At 40.5% G+C, this 18,720-nt stretch overlaps 1 protein-coding gene and 1 long non-coding RNA gene across 5 annotated transcripts in view; both read right to left on the reverse strand.

Moving 5' to 3' along the window:
- Positions 1-18,720, reverse strand: part of AFF3 (ALF transcription elongation factor 3) — a 326,738-nt gene that overhangs the window by 161,590 nt on the left and 146,428 nt on the right. For all 4 annotated transcript variants that reach the window (XM_030278487.4, XM_030278486.4, XM_072932606.1 and 1 more), the window contains exon 4: positions 15,482-15,526. In XM_030278487.4, the coding sequence (XP_030134347.4) occupies positions 15,482-15,526 (45 nt within the window). The remainder of the gene's footprint in view (positions 1-15,481; positions 15,527-18,720) is intronic.
- Positions 17,536-18,720, reverse strand: part of LOC140684597 (uncharacterized) — a 90,060-nt gene continuing 88,875 nt past the window's right edge. Inside the window, exon 2 of the long non-coding RNA XR_012057066.1 lies at positions 17,536-18,690. This is a non-coding gene — a long non-coding RNA (uncharacterized lncRNA). The remainder of the gene's footprint in view (positions 18,691-18,720) is intronic.

Raw genomic sequence — 18,720 nt, forward strand, 5'->3', positions numbered from 1 at the left:
GATTTGCTTTTGATCTGGCACACGCTTCGTTATACATTATTAACGAGCCAAACAGCATGCCCCTGGAGTTAGCATCCTGCCCCTGCTTATTTTTTAACAAATTTCCTCTTTTATTTCATCCCACAGTGATTAATAGTTTCAGCTAACGGCGGCACTGTTTATGATCTGAGTCAGTGACTTCAGACCATCTTAATCTCCTGTTAGGCGGGTTTTAATTTGCTTACAAATTTTTATTTATAGCACAGTATGCTCTCCATTTCATACAACAACAAAACCAAAACCTGCAAATAGCACTTTGTTTCTGATGAGCTTTTATGGGAGAGAAAAGCCCAAGCAAGACATGAAACAAAAAAATAAAAAGGCAACATGAAAAATATTTATTTTTCAGAACTGTCTTGTTTTTTATCCTGTTATCTGGAGAGAACCTGTTGCTTCCAATGTCTCTCTGCAGCCAGATAATTTCTGGTCTGGGTTATTTTGTACCCCATGGCTGTCTGCAACAGTGCTTTTAGATGACTTGCTTATTAAAGCAGAGTCCTGTGGGGTTTCCAAAGTCCTTACTTGCAGAATTCTTATTTGTGGCATGGCTGGCAGAGAAGCAGCTTTGATTCTTCTGTTAATATTATAAATATTTCTAGCTAACTTTAAGATCTATGCTGAAATGCATGACCTCTTTTCTATGTTGTTATGGCAGTTCAAAAGACTCTTTTATTAAGCCAAGTGCCAGATCATTATTGGTTTTTATTGTGCTGTAGTTTTGTCTAATATCAGAAGGAAATGATTTGAGGTGGGAGATGAAATACCAAATGGATTTAGTTATCAAAAACTTTATGGTATCTTAGCTTCCTGCAGGAGTAGTCTGAATAGATCTTTTTGGGAGGATTTGTATTTTTTTAATAAGAAAAAATTGTATACCCATCACAATGCTCTCCATCATATGGGCAGTGCCAACGACTACAGTCTGCTTAAACAAATACTGAGTGAGGTGGAGACAAGGTGCCTACAGAGCCCAGGCAGAATGATACAAAACTCAGGTTACAGGCTTAAGATCTACCATGCCACTTTCCCAGAGCACTCCCATGCCTACAGAGTCATCCTACAGAATTCCTCATTTCTAATGCCTACAGATTTTCTCTTTAGATTCCCTTTTTCACCATAATGAATTAAACACCAGATTTTTCTACATGGGAGAAATTATGGGCAATATCTAAACTTATGTATAGGGAAGTGCAAAGCAGTGAAGGTCACAGGAACCGTTTAGGAGATTTGTGGTCAATTACACAGGGAGGGAGACAATTCTGCACTGCTGGGGAGGGAGGAGATTGAGCTCCTAGTCCTCTGGATGCAGAAGAAACAGGTGCCAGGATCCACTTGCTTCTTCCCACTTTCACTTCTCCAGTATTGTGTTTGCTGTTGTCTTTCTTGCCATTTTTCACCCTCACTCATCAGTTCCTATTCCTAAAGTCAAAACCAAGCATCCCATTATGTCTCCTGAGCTTGTCTCACTTTGACAAGTAGTTTTCATGTTTTTGATTTGTTCCCAAATTTGTTCATTGCTGTGGACTGACTATGTTTATGTCCTCCAACTACCTTTTAAACATTGTCATCCAAATGGTTGGTGGGTCAACCATAACCTTATCATACTATTTCTTATTTCTGACTATTTTCCTTGAAAATTTTCCTATTCACCTCTTCTCAACAACAAACTTAATACATTTTAGATTTAATAGTAAAAAAAAAAAAAAAATTAGCAAAGGGACTGAGATCCCTGTGTAGTTGGTGAGGAGAAAAGCATCTTGAGAGGCTAATTTGTCCCTCTTTGACTATGTAGGGAGATTAAATTCCTAACTTAGATTAGACGCCTATCTTCAGATAACAACAAGGTGAGATAAATTCCATCTCAACTCATCATGTAATATTCACACAGCAAAAGAAAATCTTATTTTATATGCTTTCACTTACCTCAGACTTTGGCAAACCTGTGTAATTCTACATGTCATGCTTAGAAAAATGAACATGTTACTAACCCCACTTTTACAAATTTAATAGTAAACTATCAACTTGTGCAGAACCAGAGAGATGCATAATAAATGTTACAAGAACAGCTTTAGGCATTGCATATTAATAGCAGTGGTAGGATTGACTTGCAGAGCCTTAGTTTTATGATCAGCAACAAGATAATTAGTAAAATTATCTTGCAAATTCATTATCCTCATTCCTTCCACTTGTGCATTTTATTCATTACATATCAAAATGAGGAGCCTTGCCTCCAGATAGATAATCAGAATGTGTCAGACACAAAAGGTCTGAACTTTCTTTAAATATGCTTTGGTAAATGTGACCTTAAGTAGTCTCCATGATACCAAGGAATTTACAGTCATTATTCCAAAAAGAAGAAACCCTGTAATTTTACGGAGAAATGCAGTTGTGCATTTTGTAGGCTTTCTCACACCTTAATTCTATTTTGAGATAAATGACATAAACATTGGATAGTACAGGAACAGAACAATTTCCTTCTGACTCAGTCTGAATTCACCTGCAGAGCTGTACTTTGCTTTCCATGCTCCTTGATTTCTTAGATCCATAATGCAGCTGAGCTACACTGGGACTCACTTCAACCTATACATCCAGGGGATCTGGGACTGAAACTAGGGTGCAGGAAAGTTGTGTGGACTGATTTATGCAGGTGTGTTGTCCTGCTGTCCAGGCAGGACCCAGATGGACATGTGAGATCAGAGGGACCTCCTGGCCACCAACAGCTTAGATGGAGTCAGATGAACCAACAGCGCTCTCCTACACCAAGCATCTCATTTTGCAGATCTTTATAACATTTCACATCTTAGATTTGAGGTTCTTGCTCCAATCCCTCCTGCTCAGAAGTAACACAAAGCATTCATCTGTCAGTGCTGAGTCTGTTTTGCACGAGGTACTCACACTGGCTGTGTCTGACCCTGAGCTCGGGGCTGGGTGCCTGCTCCCCCTCTGTCCTCACAGGACCCAGCAAACAGGAGGCAGCAGCATGAGTGTGATTCACAGCAGGAGCCTGACTTGTTTCACACAGAAAAACTGCAGGGCTTGGCTGGATTGACCCTGCACCCAATCCCTTCTGGATACAGAAACAGCAACAGAGCAGCTGAGAGATGAGTGGAGGTGAGCTGGAGAGGAATGGCTGTGGTGCATGGGTGTATGATCATCTATATTTACCCTTTTACCTCTGTTGGCTTCAATATTTGATTCTCCTTATCTTCATCTCAAAAAATGCTCCATTTTCATTTACTTTAACACACTTTAAGTTGCAGGATTCTTAAAGTGCTTTTATTTTGGGATATGAGCTTCATAAAAATGCATCTGCCAAGTCAACAATGCTTTAAAATCCTTGGTTTGTATTTTAAAGACACCAAAATTTGTACTTGTAAGATTTGATTTGAAACATGGCCTTAAATACTTAGTAAGAGTGGCATCTTTTGTGGAAAAACTGAGGACACATTGCAATAGATCATATAATAATGGTTTCATCACAACTAAGTACTTGCTGGCCCTACATCCTGCATGCTTCCTATGGTGTACTGTGCGTACTAATTCAATGACTTTTGTCCAAAAACTAGACACTTCAACAGCAGAATAAGATGCAATCATGGATCAACCCATTTCTGCATGTGTAGAGCTTATTAGTACTCACATTATTTAGCTGGCATAGCTTTTGAATTGCCTTTTGCCAAGCAAAGCATCTGAGAAAGGACACCAAAACCAAACACCCCAGGTCTGGGTCTAGATTGAGAAATCCCTTCACTTGTTCACCCAAGCTGCATGGTTTCTGCTAGCAAAGGCAGACAGGGGTAAAAAAACAGACTCCTGTTGGTTTGTTTTAAATCTCAACTCACTGAAATTACCAAAAAAAACAACCAACAACAAAAAACCCTAACCAAAACAAAAAAAAAACCAAACAAAAATCCCAACCAATCAACACAAATAAACCAAACAAGAAGAACAAGAAAGGATAAAAAAATCCATGAAAGCTTGGATGACAAGATATGGAAAGGTAGATACACCACAGAAAAAAAAAAAAAAAAAAAACCTGATAGGAAACATCTTTAACAGAAGGGAATGTTTGATGATTTGGGGAATCTGCCTATGTATAATTTATGAATTCCTTATGGCTGTTTTTTACTATGTAATGTTTTATACTCCATATGCTAAGAAGACAAGGAAAAAAAGTTTATGTCTGTGCATGAGAAGGTTGATAGCTGAAGATCATCAGCACCTGAAAAGATTTTTACCCAAGGCAAATAAAAGGTTAAGGGCCATGTTTTTTCCCCCTGCCTCTCCAGAGGGGTCTAGATGGATAGTGGAAAATCCCAGACAAGTGAAAAAAGATATCAGATACTAATCCTGGGTCTTAAAAAAAAATCAGAGAACCTAAGTGACTCCTGTGAGACTCCAAGGGCCCAGAGACAAAGGCAGCTTATTTAGGAGAGGAGAGCCTGGAGGCAGCTCTCTGAGCAGAAAGACACCAGGGAGGATGAAAGATGCTGCTGCCTGGGAGGGGGGAGAGAAGGAAAGCCAGGCTGAGCCTGGAAGACGGAGTGGAAATGTCATCTTCTGATGCAAGGGAGCTGAGGAATGACAGCAAAAAATGATGGGAAAATTTAGATAAGGAAAAGTGTGCAGATCTTTTATTGCATTGTCTAGAGATACACACTGCTTCTCAATCTAATGGGGAACAGCCCAAACCACCTATTTTTTTTGAAAGCCAGCAGAACCTGCAGTGGTCACAGGGCCTGGACAAAGTGATGCACACAGCAAATCTGGGTAGCCTCCTTAGGCTAAGGCAGGCTGGTTGTCCCTGTGGGGCAGGCCCACAGATAGCAGGATGAGCATTGTCCATGTACTTGGAAAAAGGCTGAAGCGGCTGAAGTGAAAAAACAAGCTCATGTCCCTGTTCCCAAGAAAAATTTTCTTCAAGCATCATCCTTCCTATGCTATGAGGCTGCTGCAGCTTTGAGCTTTCTCATCTGATGAACATGAGAGAGAACCAGCTGCTGCAGCAGCAACTATATTTAGCAGTCTATTCTGCTATTGATGCATATATACCTGGTACCTATCACCTATAACGAGAATTATTCTGACAAACCACAAGGAGAACAGACCTTTTAAGATTCAGTTCCTATTAGCAAAATGTGTGAGGAAAATTACCCTCTTTTTGTCCATGCTAAATTATTCCAGCTTTTCATTAATACTCATTAAGTTTTTAAGGGTTGGCATTTCTAGCAAAAAATAGTTTTCACTGACAGAAAAAAACCACCCAGATAAATGAAGGAAATGTTTACTCAATTTAATAGGCATGATTTTCTCTTTTGGTGCTCAATTCAAAATCAGGATCTGAAGTCAACAAAGGTTGGATCAGGGTCTACAATTTTTTTAATTGGGCTCTTTTCATTTACATTGGAATACTCTGAAAATGCAGAGTTATAATGAACCATTACATATGCGTACATGCAATATGAGAAAAATCAATAATGTCTTGGATTTGCTCAGTATTTATTCAGTATTCATGAGTAAATAACAAATAACTTGATAATATTAATGAAAAAAAAAATCTGTGGAAAACCCACACAGCTGGAGAGAAACATTTTTACTGCATGAAGTCTGCTTTCTCTCCCACCAAGCTATTGTCATTACTCTGAATAACTTTTTTTCCCTCCAAGGGTAAAGTGACAGGCTTGCAATTTCTATATAAAATTGCATGGTTTTTAACAGAAGCCTGTATGTAAGCCCTTTTATGTCTGGGTGACTTTAAGTATAGTCAATATTGCAAAAAAAAAAAAAAAGTCTTTTTTAAATTGAATTAATTCTGTTGGCAAAAATTAGATTTTCGGTAACTGTCAGAAATGTGATGTTTTATCATGTTTTATCACCATCTTCATTACAATCTGTACAGTGGGACTGTTTGGATAACTCACTTAGAGGCCATCATTTCAGAAAACATTAAAAATTTGTACATTAAGCAACTGCATGATTTCCAAGTATCTCACTTTTGAAGCCCATGTGATAGCATGTTGCTTCCAAAGCTACTAAATCCTAAATAACTTTAAGAATGACACAATGCACCATACACAGTAAATGGCATTTAGCACTAATCATAAAGGACAGCTATTATGGCATTTTGGTTGGTCAAAACTTGGTCGGTATTCAGTCAGTCTCTCTTAAATGATGCTATTAACATCACTGCAGACAAGTGGCTGCTTATGCTCTTGTATTTCCTTCAAAACCAAATTTTACATTTTCAAAGAAAACCCAACCCAGTATGTCCCAAGGGCAGAGAACTACAATGGCAGAAACATGCCAAAATACATAGAATTTGAAATGTTACAGATTTTCAACCACATTTTTTTGCAGTGTGGCTAGTACTGTATTGTACTGTATTGTAAAGTCTTTGAGTTTTTGCACAAGGCAGGAAGAAACCACAGAAAATTAGACTGTATGCCTCCTAACACAGTGAGGGGATCACACCTGAATGCTGGCCCACAGCCATTCATATCATGAAATCACTGACAGCAGCACGGATTGACTGGGGCCAGCTCTTGCAAGGAAAAACCCTGCATGCCTGGGGTCTCTCCCAACAGGCAGCATGGGTGAAGCCACTCTGCTGTAAAACAGCTTAGCTTTTTGGGCACGAGCCACGCAATGCTGTTTAGCCTCAGGCAAAGAGAACACAAATTAGTCCATTTTACTTATTAGTAAGTACAGACATTGCAATAGAATATTCTTGAAAGTGATTTAATTTCCTTTTATTATACTCCTCTTTTCTCCCACAATTTCCTTAAAGTCTTTCAGCCAAGTGAAGCTAACTGCTAACTCATGTGCTGCTCCTAAATATGATTAAGTAAGATTAACAAAAGAATATTTGTGTCAGCTCCCAAATGAGGAGAGCTGCCTCTCTCAGACATAAACAGAGAGCTCATGCGTCCTGGGTCAGACCGAAATGTGACAGTGGTGGGAGAGCTCCTGCTGATCATCTCCAGTTGTGGAAAATCAGGCACCACAGAGGAATTTCCTAGATATAAGAGAATGTCTACTGAAAATATTAGTGTAGGAGACAGCAAAAGGTGCATGGCCAAAGTACTTGTGCGGTGTCAGCCACTGAAACGCACACCTCAAACCAGCGCAGGTTTTCAGAGACACAGCTGAAGGTGGGGATGGCAGTAGGTCTGTCACCCTGCAGGGCAAACCAGGGCTGTGTCTGCAGGCATCAGGGGCTGTGGGGCAGTGACTGCCTGGCTCTGCAGCCACAGCTGCAGTCTGCAGCCCAGGACACATGGAGTATGGGCTCTGCTTCTTCCTCCATTGCCCTATAGCCATCCCTGGAAACATGGCAACCCAAAACTTTGTACAGACAGATGATTTACCAGCATCTAGTTACATTCTCTGGTCAGTTCATTAATGTCTGTTTAATCAAGGAGGAAACCATTGTCACCATAGGGTTTTCTGAAGGGCTCTGTCATCTCAAGTCACACTTCCCTGTGGTTTCAATTTGTTTTGCGTTAGTCTTACCAAGGGGGTAGAAAGTCAGTTTTTCTCTAAAGACAGCAGCTGAAGGCTCAAGCCCCAGGCTCCCAGCAGTGCAGATACCTGCTATTGCCAAATTTTTCTTCTTCTTTTGTAAGGATTGATAATACAGATTCTTTCTGGTATTATTTTGGTATTAATTTTGCTGGCCTCAGAGGAGCTGTGGCAGGGTTATACAAAATGAGGATCTATCTGGCCCTTTGCCCTTAATAACAAGGAATCATTTCTCTGTATTGGAACAAGATGGTGATTGTGCTTTTTTCCCCAGCTTTGTGAAACACTCTAAACAGAGGGAAAAATTAGTAAGTATTTTACTGTATTGTTTTTGCATAGCAGAGAGGCTGGATAATTCATTCTGGATTCTGTCGTGCTTTGTCAAATAACAGGGTATATGCATTCTCTACAAAACAGCAATTTTTAAAACTAATTCCACCAAATTAGTACTGTAGTGTTTCATTTTTAAACTGACCTGACTTTCCTTACCACAAAGCCTTTGCACACCAGCTACTTGAGTTCTAAAAGGAATGTGGGTCTCTTTTGTCTGTAGCACCCTATTCAGTTCAAAAAAAAGACCAGGTTCTGCTATATTTGAAAATGTAAGTGCCTCAGCACATGGGTGGCTAACGGCACAGAGCGTGCCTCCACATCCTGCACTGGCACCTGAAGAGTGAAAGACAGATCACCTTTGAGTGGTGTTAGTTCTAAGTTATAGTCTTACATATGAGTTTCTAGCTTGATCTCCTATTTCCACTAAAACATTTATAATTTTTGTCTTTTTAAGGTGGTATTTATTAACTGACATCAAGATTTACTATGTTCAAGGTTTAAATATACAGCATACTTCCAACCTCAGATTCCTTTGAGACAGTATTTTCAACAAAAACAGTGGAGGCATAAAAAATCAAAGAGTGAAAATTCAAGGGAACAGCTGATGTACAATTAATTTATGGTTGGTTAACATTAAAACTGTTAGTGTAGCATTTTATGCATTTTACATGGTGTTCCGTACCTCAGACTCTATCTGTTAAGGGTCAGGGAAGCAATATTTACATGTCTAGGTTTAAAATGCTGGCTGTGAAGGTTTATTGACAGTTGAAAACCACAATGTGGGCAATAAAAAGGATGTGCCATGTGTGGTGGCCAAACCAGGAGCAGATTCTATTCAGATGAGCTAGCAATATGTAACAAGTCACCTGGAGAGGGAGTCTGATGATCTGAGAAAGCATGAAAAGGGACAAAATGTGTGAAAAGTAAGCAATCTACCTCCAGCCTTTCGGATGGAGAAAGACCCTGACTCAAGCAGATACACAGAGATAGTCCAAGGCACCACATACAGAGGGTATATCCTGACATTTTCATGGTGTGAGGAGTCAAGGGGGTGGTGGTGTACACAGGTATGGCTCTCTGTAATCACTGCAGCTTATGTGGACAAAGACAAAATATCTTTAGCTCTGGTACTGCTGCTAATTTTGCTCTAACAGAACAAGGTACCGTATGGACTGCTAATTCTCACTGAGAAGCTGGAGAAGCTCCATGCAGAGCATGCTGAAGCTCTGCATTGCTCCTGTCCTGTCCTCCAGCAGTACCCAGGCTGGCTGGAGGAAAGCTGACAAAGGTACAGTGACTGCTCAGAGAGTTCTGTACAGATGAGTTGGTGTAGGTGTTGTAAGAAGGGCAATGATTATAGGTGAGTACTGCAGGTTGGATGAAACAGCTCGAAATGTGTCTTAATGTTTCTGGGATTTAATGTCTTGAGTGAAATGCTAGATTTTCCAAACACTTTTGGGTATGTATGATTTTTCATTTATTTGAGTAAGAAAGACAAAAAGAATAATACTGAAGAAATGCAATGAACAGTATACATCAGCCAGAATAATGCTTTAATTGCTCTGAAATTTAGGATATTGAAAGCAAAGCCATGCTGTGGAAGTTCTTCTGAAAGATTGCAATGAAATAAAAGTGGTATTTTATGCATCTGATACATTATTTTATATGATTCTGACACTTTGGTGTACTTCTGTGTTCAATGAGACTAATAAAGTGTCTGAAAACTGGGGCTGCAAAACTGTTGGTGTGTTCCTCCAGAAACTTTTCCAGAAGTTTCCCACCAGGTTCAGTCACAACAGCTAACCTGAATTTCTCCAGAAGGGTGCTGGTCTGAGGCTGGCCTTCTCACCTCTCTCTTAATGTTGCCCAGCAGTTCCTTCCCAGCAGTGAGACTGCAAAGAAACACTCTGCTAGTGCAGAGGCAGCTACTGTGTGAGCACTGTGCAGCAAAGTGGGTCTCATTCCACTTGCCGGGTTTCCCCTCTGCTTTGGAAAGCAACAGGAGTGTTTAGAAATATACTGCTGATTACCATATTTGTGTTCTGTAATTCTTCACATGTCCGACTCCACCAGGAGCTTAACTACAGCCAGTGGGATCTTACAGTCATTAACATTTACAAGGCAGCAGTTCACAGTTGTTGAACTAACAACCTACCTCTAAGAAACTGATTTTTCTCCCCTCTAAGTATTGACACGTGCTCCACTGACTGTGATGCTTATTCACAGTGACAGTGTGTTTGGTAGAATTTCATGTTTTCACAGGATTTGTCTTGTGCAGACAGTTTCTAATTTACCTCTGCTCTGGTTTTAATTCAATCAGCTGATGGAGTGCAGCTGATCTCATGGCACATATGGCTGTTCAGGTTTGAAAAAAGGCCCTGAATATTTGATGGGTCGATCCTTAATGCTTGCTGCTAAAGAATTAGCAAGACTGCTAATGAGCCAAGGGATCCCAAGTGGGGAAGGAAAAAAATCCAGAATTAGATTCTGTTTACATTCTGGTTTTTTATGTTGCTCAAATAAGAAGTGCAGTGCTTTACACACTCTGATTAGATTCACAGGGTAGAGAGAATCAAGTAAATCACTTATCAAAGCCATCACACTTAAAATGTCATTTTCATAAGTGGATGTCCTGTGGCCTTGAGGAGTCACAACCTATTTCAAGGCCATCTGTGGGTGCTTATCCCTCCTTGCACAGGAGGTTCATGGCACCAAAGAGAGATGTCCTTCACTGGGGTTGATGTTCTCAGCTGGAGTCCATGTCCTTTCACTGCCTCCCAATGGGTTTTTCTATCTCTCCTGAAATAAATTATCTTTCCTCCAGGGCAGACCCCAGCCTGTCTCCCCACTGCTCCATGCAATTTCAAAGGACGTGGCTTTTTCTGTGTTAACTGGCTGTCCTCAGATTTTCTGCAGCCCTTTCTCTGCATTCCTGTTGCTCCTCCAGCTTCCTGCAGTCTTCACATTCTGCAGCCAAACACTGTTTGCAGGCCAAACTATGCCTCTCTCTACCCAGTTCAATGACACTGCTCATGTCAACACAAAAAAATCCAGGGAATTCACAAAGAACTTCTTCAATAATCAAAAGCTCAACTTGCCTGTGGGTTTCCTACCACAGCTCTAGGAAATCACAGCTAAGACTGTAAGAATAGCCAGATCAATCTCCACTTACCTTACAAATCAAGAACTGCCTGCACTCGACACACTCCCTTACTTAACTCCATAGCAAATATTCTCAGAGTGCCTCCTATATTGACTGCAACAGTTAACTTTGTGGCGAGGCAGGACTCTTGTTGCTCCTGTTCTTTGAAGGTACTACAGTAAAATAAATGTTTACTGTAAATCCCACCAGTCATAACAAAATACACAGTTCCACACACTGATAAAGTCAAATAGAAATCAGCCAAAATTACTATCATAGAATCACAGACTCAATGGTTTGGGTCAGAAGGAGCCTTCCAGATCTTCTAGTTCCAACTCTCCTGCCAAGGGCAGGGACACCTTCCGTGAGACCAGGTTGCTCAGGGCCCCATTCAGTCCGGCTTTAAGAACCTCCAGAGATGGGTCATCCACAGCTTCTCTGGGCAACATATTCCAATACCTCCCCAATCTCAGAGTAAAGAATTTATTCCTAGTATATCATCTAAACCTAATCTCTTTTAGTTTGAATTAATTCCCCTTTGTCCTGTCATTACATGCTCTTGTGGAAAGTCTTTCTCCCTCATTCTTGTAGGCTTCCTTTAGGTACTGGAAGGCTGAAAGTAGGTCACTCCTAAGCCATCTCTTTTTCAGGCTGGACAATTCCAGTTGTCTCAGCCTTTACTCACAGGAGAGGTGCTTGGCCACCTTCCCTTGGTGGCCTCCTCTGGACTTGCTCCAACAGGTTGATGTCCTTCCTGTGCTGGGGACCCCAGAACTGAAGTAATCTTGCTTAGCCAGCCAGTGTTTTAGCAAGGAAGTGAGTAGGTTGGCTTTGGCAATGTCTCAGGAACTCACACAGCAACTGCTCCATGCACGGTGGAACAACGGGTATTTGTGTAGTCTTAACTTTTATTTTCCACTTCAAAGTTTTCTATCATGTCCTCCATGAACAATGCAAAGCTTACAAGGAATTGCATTTTAAATCTACTAGCAAGAAACGAGGCTTTTCTCTCATGTTTTGACATTACATCTGTAACTTAGTCTTACTGGAGTTATTTACATTGAAGGCTGTCGTGAAAATTTCTCAATCCTCAAAGTGTGTGCCTGCAGCTGGACAGAGAAGTCAGCACACTTTGAAGAAGCTGCTATAAATTAGTGCATTGGGTTAGATGAGGTTCAGGATTCCTGCAGTGATTATAAACTCTACAGGAGACCTTACAACAGCTCCAACTCAACAGGGTTACTGTCTTGTTAATCAACCTCCTTGAGGACTGGAAGAGGTTCCGTGTTTCAGTACTTGGGGGCATTCTCTAGAAGCTGCAGTTTTGTGCAGAAATATCTGTCAGTCTACAAAGTCTATAAAGCTTTGATACATTTGGTAAAACAACATCAAAAAAGGCTAGATTTAAGCTGTGACGATCTGTATTGCAGCAGACGGCAAAAAACTGTAAAATCATGTCACAGTGAGTGCAACATCAGATTTGGTGATTTTAAAGCTATGCCTAAATTGATTTGCAGCCCAGGTCCAGATGTTAACTCTGGCCATGGCCACATGCTGGAACCAGAAGGTGACAAGATCTGTGCACAAACCTTCCTCTTCTCACCTGCTGGGGGAAAGGAACACAGGGAAGCAGATGGAACAGACCTGGGGCACACTTACTACTGCCCTCGCTTTTGACTGAGGAAACATGGACATGCTATGGAAGTATCTGTTTCATGGAAAAGCCACAGCCTGACTTGTGCAGGGAACACATCCCTTAGAAAGAGGGGATGTTTTTTGCTTTGTGTTGTGCAATAGACAGCCTAAATAGAGTGAAACATTCCTTAAAAGGATGAATTTTAAGTATCTTCTTCCTTTTGCTGATGCTCCATACATTAGGAGTGGCTCTTCCCATAATAAACACATTCCAGCAGGCCAGCCATCTCTTCTGAGGGGAACACAAGTATTTCAGCTGCTGTGGCTTTTCATTGTCTGCCTTTGGGCACCTGTATAGCAACTTCATATATTGTTTAAAAAGAAGCTAATCTTGGGCTTTATGATGTGAATAGCACTTCCAACAAAACCATGGAAATGGCATGCCTTATAAACAGTCTGTTTCAGAAAAGTAGAAAATCTGTGTTACAACTTCATGGATCTGCTCAGTACAAAAAGAGGGCATGGAGAGGGATGGAAATGTCTAGATGCCAGTAAATTACAAAGTGAGCAGCAAAGGCACACTATTACTGTTGCTGTTTTCAGTAATTATCAGCAACATCAACAACTGCAGATCTGGATCTGCGTTACAAGAGTACCTAAGCATTGCTTTTGTAATACACAGCAGTTCCTTGACATAGAAAATCCCTTTTTCAGTACAAAAGAGAGCAGATGGATGTATCTGACCTGACAGTACTACAAGAAACAATTGGGACAAAAATGTTCAAGCATGAGAAACAGTGGTAGAGCCCTGACCTCACCACTGATTTTCCACCATCCTTGGGAAAAAACAAGCCCCTTAAGATTGGGAGGTAGCTATGGAGCTGATTGGGAAAGTTTTCAAGGCTCTTCCCAGATCTGATGGGAAACATTGGAGAAATTAATTTATGTAAAACTTAGCAATATTCTGACATCACTAGCTAAGCCAAAGTTGAATTTAATATGTTAGCATGGACTGGAGGCCTTAAAATCAGAGACAAATAGCTATACTTGATCTGACAGAGAGGGAGATGACAGTGGTGAGATGTGAAGACAAATGTCTCTGGGCAAGATGTCAAGCTAGGAAAATGATCTGTGCAGCAGCATGAATGGAGGTGGGTAGCATTGCATTTGTCAAAAACTAGGAAAGGATGCAGCAGCAATCAAAGTGTGTAATGAACATTTTGGACCAAAGACTTACACCCTTGAAAATAAAGAGCTTCAGTCAGAAATACTATAGAGTAACAGCCTGGAAGATTTATGTGTACTCCTAGACACAGAGACACAAGGGAAGGTCAGAATAGAAAGTGATGCCCAGGTTTGCAGACATGGAAGATGGGCAGATTGGTGAGGTTACCCACCATGAAGCTTGACAAAAATATTTCTTAAGGAACATTCCAAAGGAAAAAAAAAGAGAGCAGCAGCTGTGTTCATTGTTTTGGAGATGCACCTTACTATCTTTAGTTATACAGCGCATTTTTCTTCTCAGATGGGATCTCTTACATACCCCTCTTCCTCTGCATGGAAGGAATTATGCCTCTTCTACATTTCAGCTCAATTGCATGAGTCAAACTACAGAAACTAAAGGAGGAAGACCAATTTCTCTGAATACTCATTTTAAAAGCCTTGCTTTAAAATGAAAATGGGAGTCTGAGTGTCACATCACATCATGAATTCATGATATCTGCCACTAATTTGTAACAAACCAGCAGGGACTGTGGCTTAGGCTTGTTGAATATGCACCTGAGTCCTAACAAAGCCTACTTTGTAAATGTTAGCTAAGTAAAAACTCTGCCAGTGAAGTCATAAGCAATACATCATCACCCTTCTATAAACTCTTCATCCAGTTTAAGAATTAAAAGCTGCACTTAACATATTGTGGGAGAATGGAGAAATGCCTTTAGAAACAACAGGCTTGATGCACTGCTAACCTCCAAACCAAATATTTATAACCCTGTAGTTTATAAATCATCAGAAATATTTGCGTGGTGGAATATCCAAGAGGTAGAAGCACACACAGTAACAGTGAGGTTTTATCATTCCATCTACCTAGCTTTGTGTTTCAATCACTATTACATCAGATTTTTAAGCATTGTGAATTATTGAATTATCATTTTTGAAAAAGAAGCAAAATAACTACATGAGTTAAAATATTACAGAAAAGTTTCACTGTTTATAAATTTTTCTGCCACAGAAAATAATCAATATCCGAGTTAATGCAAGCCAAGATCTGTCTGGATTTGTATTAATTTGCTCCATGAAAATAAACTAGAAATTACAAAGATAAAAGAAATAATAATGAAATATGGAAATAACTACAGAATTTGCACATTGTCATTATGTAATGGACATAATGAAAATAATGACATTACATAATTAAATCCAGGTGGAAAATGACCTTCCTAGACCTCCCTTCAAAATTAAGATTTTTGACAGTCATGATTAATGGAAACATGCACTTTGCATGGTTTGTAAGCCTGAAACATCATTGTACATTTCAGTTTATAATTTATCCCATTATCTGCTTCTCCATGCATGAAGGTCAGCTGTACAGGCATAAAGTAGCAGTGAAATCCACAGGCTTTGAAAGGTTGTTCTCACAGATTTTTCAATTATTTTTCATGAGGAAATAATTTTGCCTACTTTTTCCTTAGAAAGATGACAACCTAAAGTAGGAAAATTTTAACAACAGTAATTGCAATATTCTTATTATTCTCTTGTCTTTTGAGAGCAAACAAAATTGGACTGGAAAAAATGATTTTTTAGGATTCCTACCCGCAATATTTCTTCAATGCAGCTGTTATCTCCTGTTCCACTGTCCTGTAAACAAAACGAGAAGACAGTTTGTTTATGTTTTAAAAAGAAATAACAAATTGGTCTGAGGACATGGTTGTCACATGAAATATATTCCGACCTCTATTACAGATTCAAAATGAGACCAAGTCTTCCAGCATCTAAAAAGTTGCACTGCTTAAAATTCTCAAATTATTCCTTATCAACACCACAGGAAGATGCAATATTTACAGTGTTTACATATGATTGCAACATATTTCTATGAATTCAACGGGCTTTTTTCACACCACTTTTGGGTGCTGTTCCTGCAGTTTTGGCTCTACTGCGTATGAGTAAGCAGAAGGAAAGAAGTTATTGCACGTACATGGATCCAATGTGCAATTATTTCTATTAAGTAAATATCATCTCACCACATCCTTTGTGCAGCACAGCTCTGCAGTGACACTGTCTGTGCAAAGCCTGGGGATGTACAGGGTAGATGTGATGCCGAGGGGAGAGCTGCAGAGATTGCAACACAGGCAGCAGCACCGAGCGTGGGCACAGCAGTCCTGAGAAGCCTCAGTGATTTCCTCAAGTGCCGACCCTAAGCCCACCCGTGCATTGTGGGACTGAGGGCACAGAAGAATTCCTCTCTCCCAAGCAGTATGACTCGCTCCAGAGCTACTCTGCATGGGGGAAATCAGAGATTTGGCAGGGCATCTATTCCCCCACAGGAACCATCCAGACAGTGCCTCACCTACATATCCAGCCTGGGTGCTCACTGGGACCCAAACTTCTGCCAGCAAGGGCAAGGCAGCATGAGACACACAGCACACACCCCCTCCCTCCTGCCTACCCTCTGCCCACAGTCTGCTTGCACTGCCCAGCACAGCTGGGAACAGAGGGCACAACTGGATGGAGGATGCCAAGGGGGTGCCCATCTCCTACAACTCTCCATAAGATACAGGTGGCTGCTGCAGCCAGCAAGCTGTCTGGGGATTTCCTTCACCACACTATACTCCCTGACAATCCCCCATAAAAAAAGGATTCCTTCTTTTTGCAGAACAGAAGTAACTCAGGAAGCAGGGGACTTGAGGTCTTCCCATGTGGGAAAAGAGGGATAGAAAAAAATCCATCTGGTAATTACTGTACCCAGAGAGCTAGCAGAGAGGTGAGCTTGGTCTTCTTCTCTTGTTTTCAAAAAAACCCTGGATGCTCTGAATTTTCAGGTGTGTACCTGGAGATATATCAAAGCAATTTGTTTTTCCAAACCACTGAGTTCTTCTCATCTGGAAATAAGACTTCTCTACCACATCTGTATTTGTGCACCCAAAAAATCACAAGGCATTTTCAAAAATGGATACTTCTGCATATTAAAGCAAAATGATCACACAGACCAATATGTGCGAGTCCTGGACACTTTTACCACCATTCCCCAGTCTGAGCTGAGGGCCTGAGGACATCTGGATCTTCAACTGCCTAAACCCCACCAGCTGTAACCAAGGTCAGGAGAACAACAGCCATGCATATGCAAAAGAACAATTTATGTTTTCTAATTTTTTGTGGCTGTTGTTTCACCAATTCATAGAAATTCATAAGTGCTTTATTGCCTGCACTCCTGCTGAATCTTTGCTGAATATGGCCCTTGATTGTTAGACAAATGAATCACATTAACTCTACTTGGTGAAACACAGTCCATCAGCTTTACAGTTCACTACAAATTACACCACTGATTTCAAAGGCAAAGGTACTAAACATGTGGTGAAGTCAGACTTTGGAGAATTACTCATATCTGATATATGGATGCTGAAGAGAACCTGCTGCCCTGAGCAGATAGTTGTTTTCTGACCTCAGACCTGCCCCTGAGGAGCTGCACAGCACCATGTGTGATATTCCTGTCACAGGAGCAGGAGGACAAGTGTTCATGTTGCCAGTGAACCTAACAAGATGGAGAGAAACAACAATCTTTGTATATTTAATAATTTAAAAATTAGTATTAGATAATTGCTATTTCTCTCTTCTTTGTGAGTTTCCATCTGTTTTTTCCCTTTCCTTCCCCAAGCCCCAGTTTGTTCATTTGTTAGCCCACTAACAGTGGAGAGTGTAAAAGCCTCATCATGAGTGCCTTGTTTAGAGAGCAACAAATTCACTGCCATCCTTAAGTTGTCTGTTCTAGTCTATTGCCATCTTACAGAAGAAGGGATAAGATGACCATATGATCTTATGCTGTATAGAGTACATTGAACATATGATAAAATTATGATCTCTCCCTGTGAGGATAAAAATACTGAATGTGAATTTGGCAACAGGCTATTTCAGACTACGATTATGAACAAGCGTCTGTTACAAAACTGAATAACTCTCCTAGAAGTGTAGTGAAAAAAATTCTGCAAGTACCCATCAGCAAAAAATTTTGTTTTCTATTACCCCAGAACTAAAACTTTAGCTTTTCTTTCTAGCCCATCATCTCTCTGAGCAGGAAGTAAAAACTTTTCACGTCTTCCTCTCAATATCATCATTCAGCGTTTCAAATGGTGAAAAATAAGCTGGAAACATAAAACCAAAGACAAGATATGTAAAACTGATATAAAATTTGGGGGAAAACCCTCAATTTCTACATTTTCCTCTTTGGTTTTCATTTTTTGAGTGCCAAATAGAAATATCTTAATTTTTTTTTTTCTTTGAGTACTTATGAACACCTTAACATTACTTTCTAGACCATCCACTACATCCCTGCTGACTTTACAGAGGAACATGCGCTGCCATGGAATCTGGCAAACTGAATTTAACTTTGTGGCCACAGTTTAACTTCGGGGAAAAAATAAAAAAAACAAACCAACAAAAGCTGGCAAATGTTTCTTGAGATGTAAATTACAGGCAGGGATTGCATTAGCTGCAGGGAAGAAGCAGCACGGAGTCCTTGACACGCTGTTTGCTTCGGCGGACCTGCCCATCCGAGCACTCCTGCGCTGGTGCCGGCTGCGTGACGCAGCCCCTGCGTAAGGCTGGCGTCGCCACCGCTGGCAAAGCGGTCCCTCCACCCTCTCATAGCCACAGGACACTCGTGCAAAGAACGCTTTAATTATTATTTTTTAAAATTAAAGTTAAAACGAAATAAAGACTTCGAGGCTGCTTTTGCAAACTCAGCTGAGGGAGCTGCTCCCCGGTGTTTGTTCCGACGCTGACGAACGCGTCTCGTTTGTCCTCCTTTTCTGTTTTGCGATCTGTCATAACAAACTTGC

Source organism: Taeniopygia guttata, chromosome 1 (genome assembly GCF_048771995.1).
Source record: "Taeniopygia guttata chromosome 1, bTaeGut7.mat, whole genome shotgun sequence".
Classification (NCBI taxonomy): Eukaryota; Metazoa; Chordata; class Aves; order Passeriformes; family Estrildidae; genus Taeniopygia; species Taeniopygia guttata.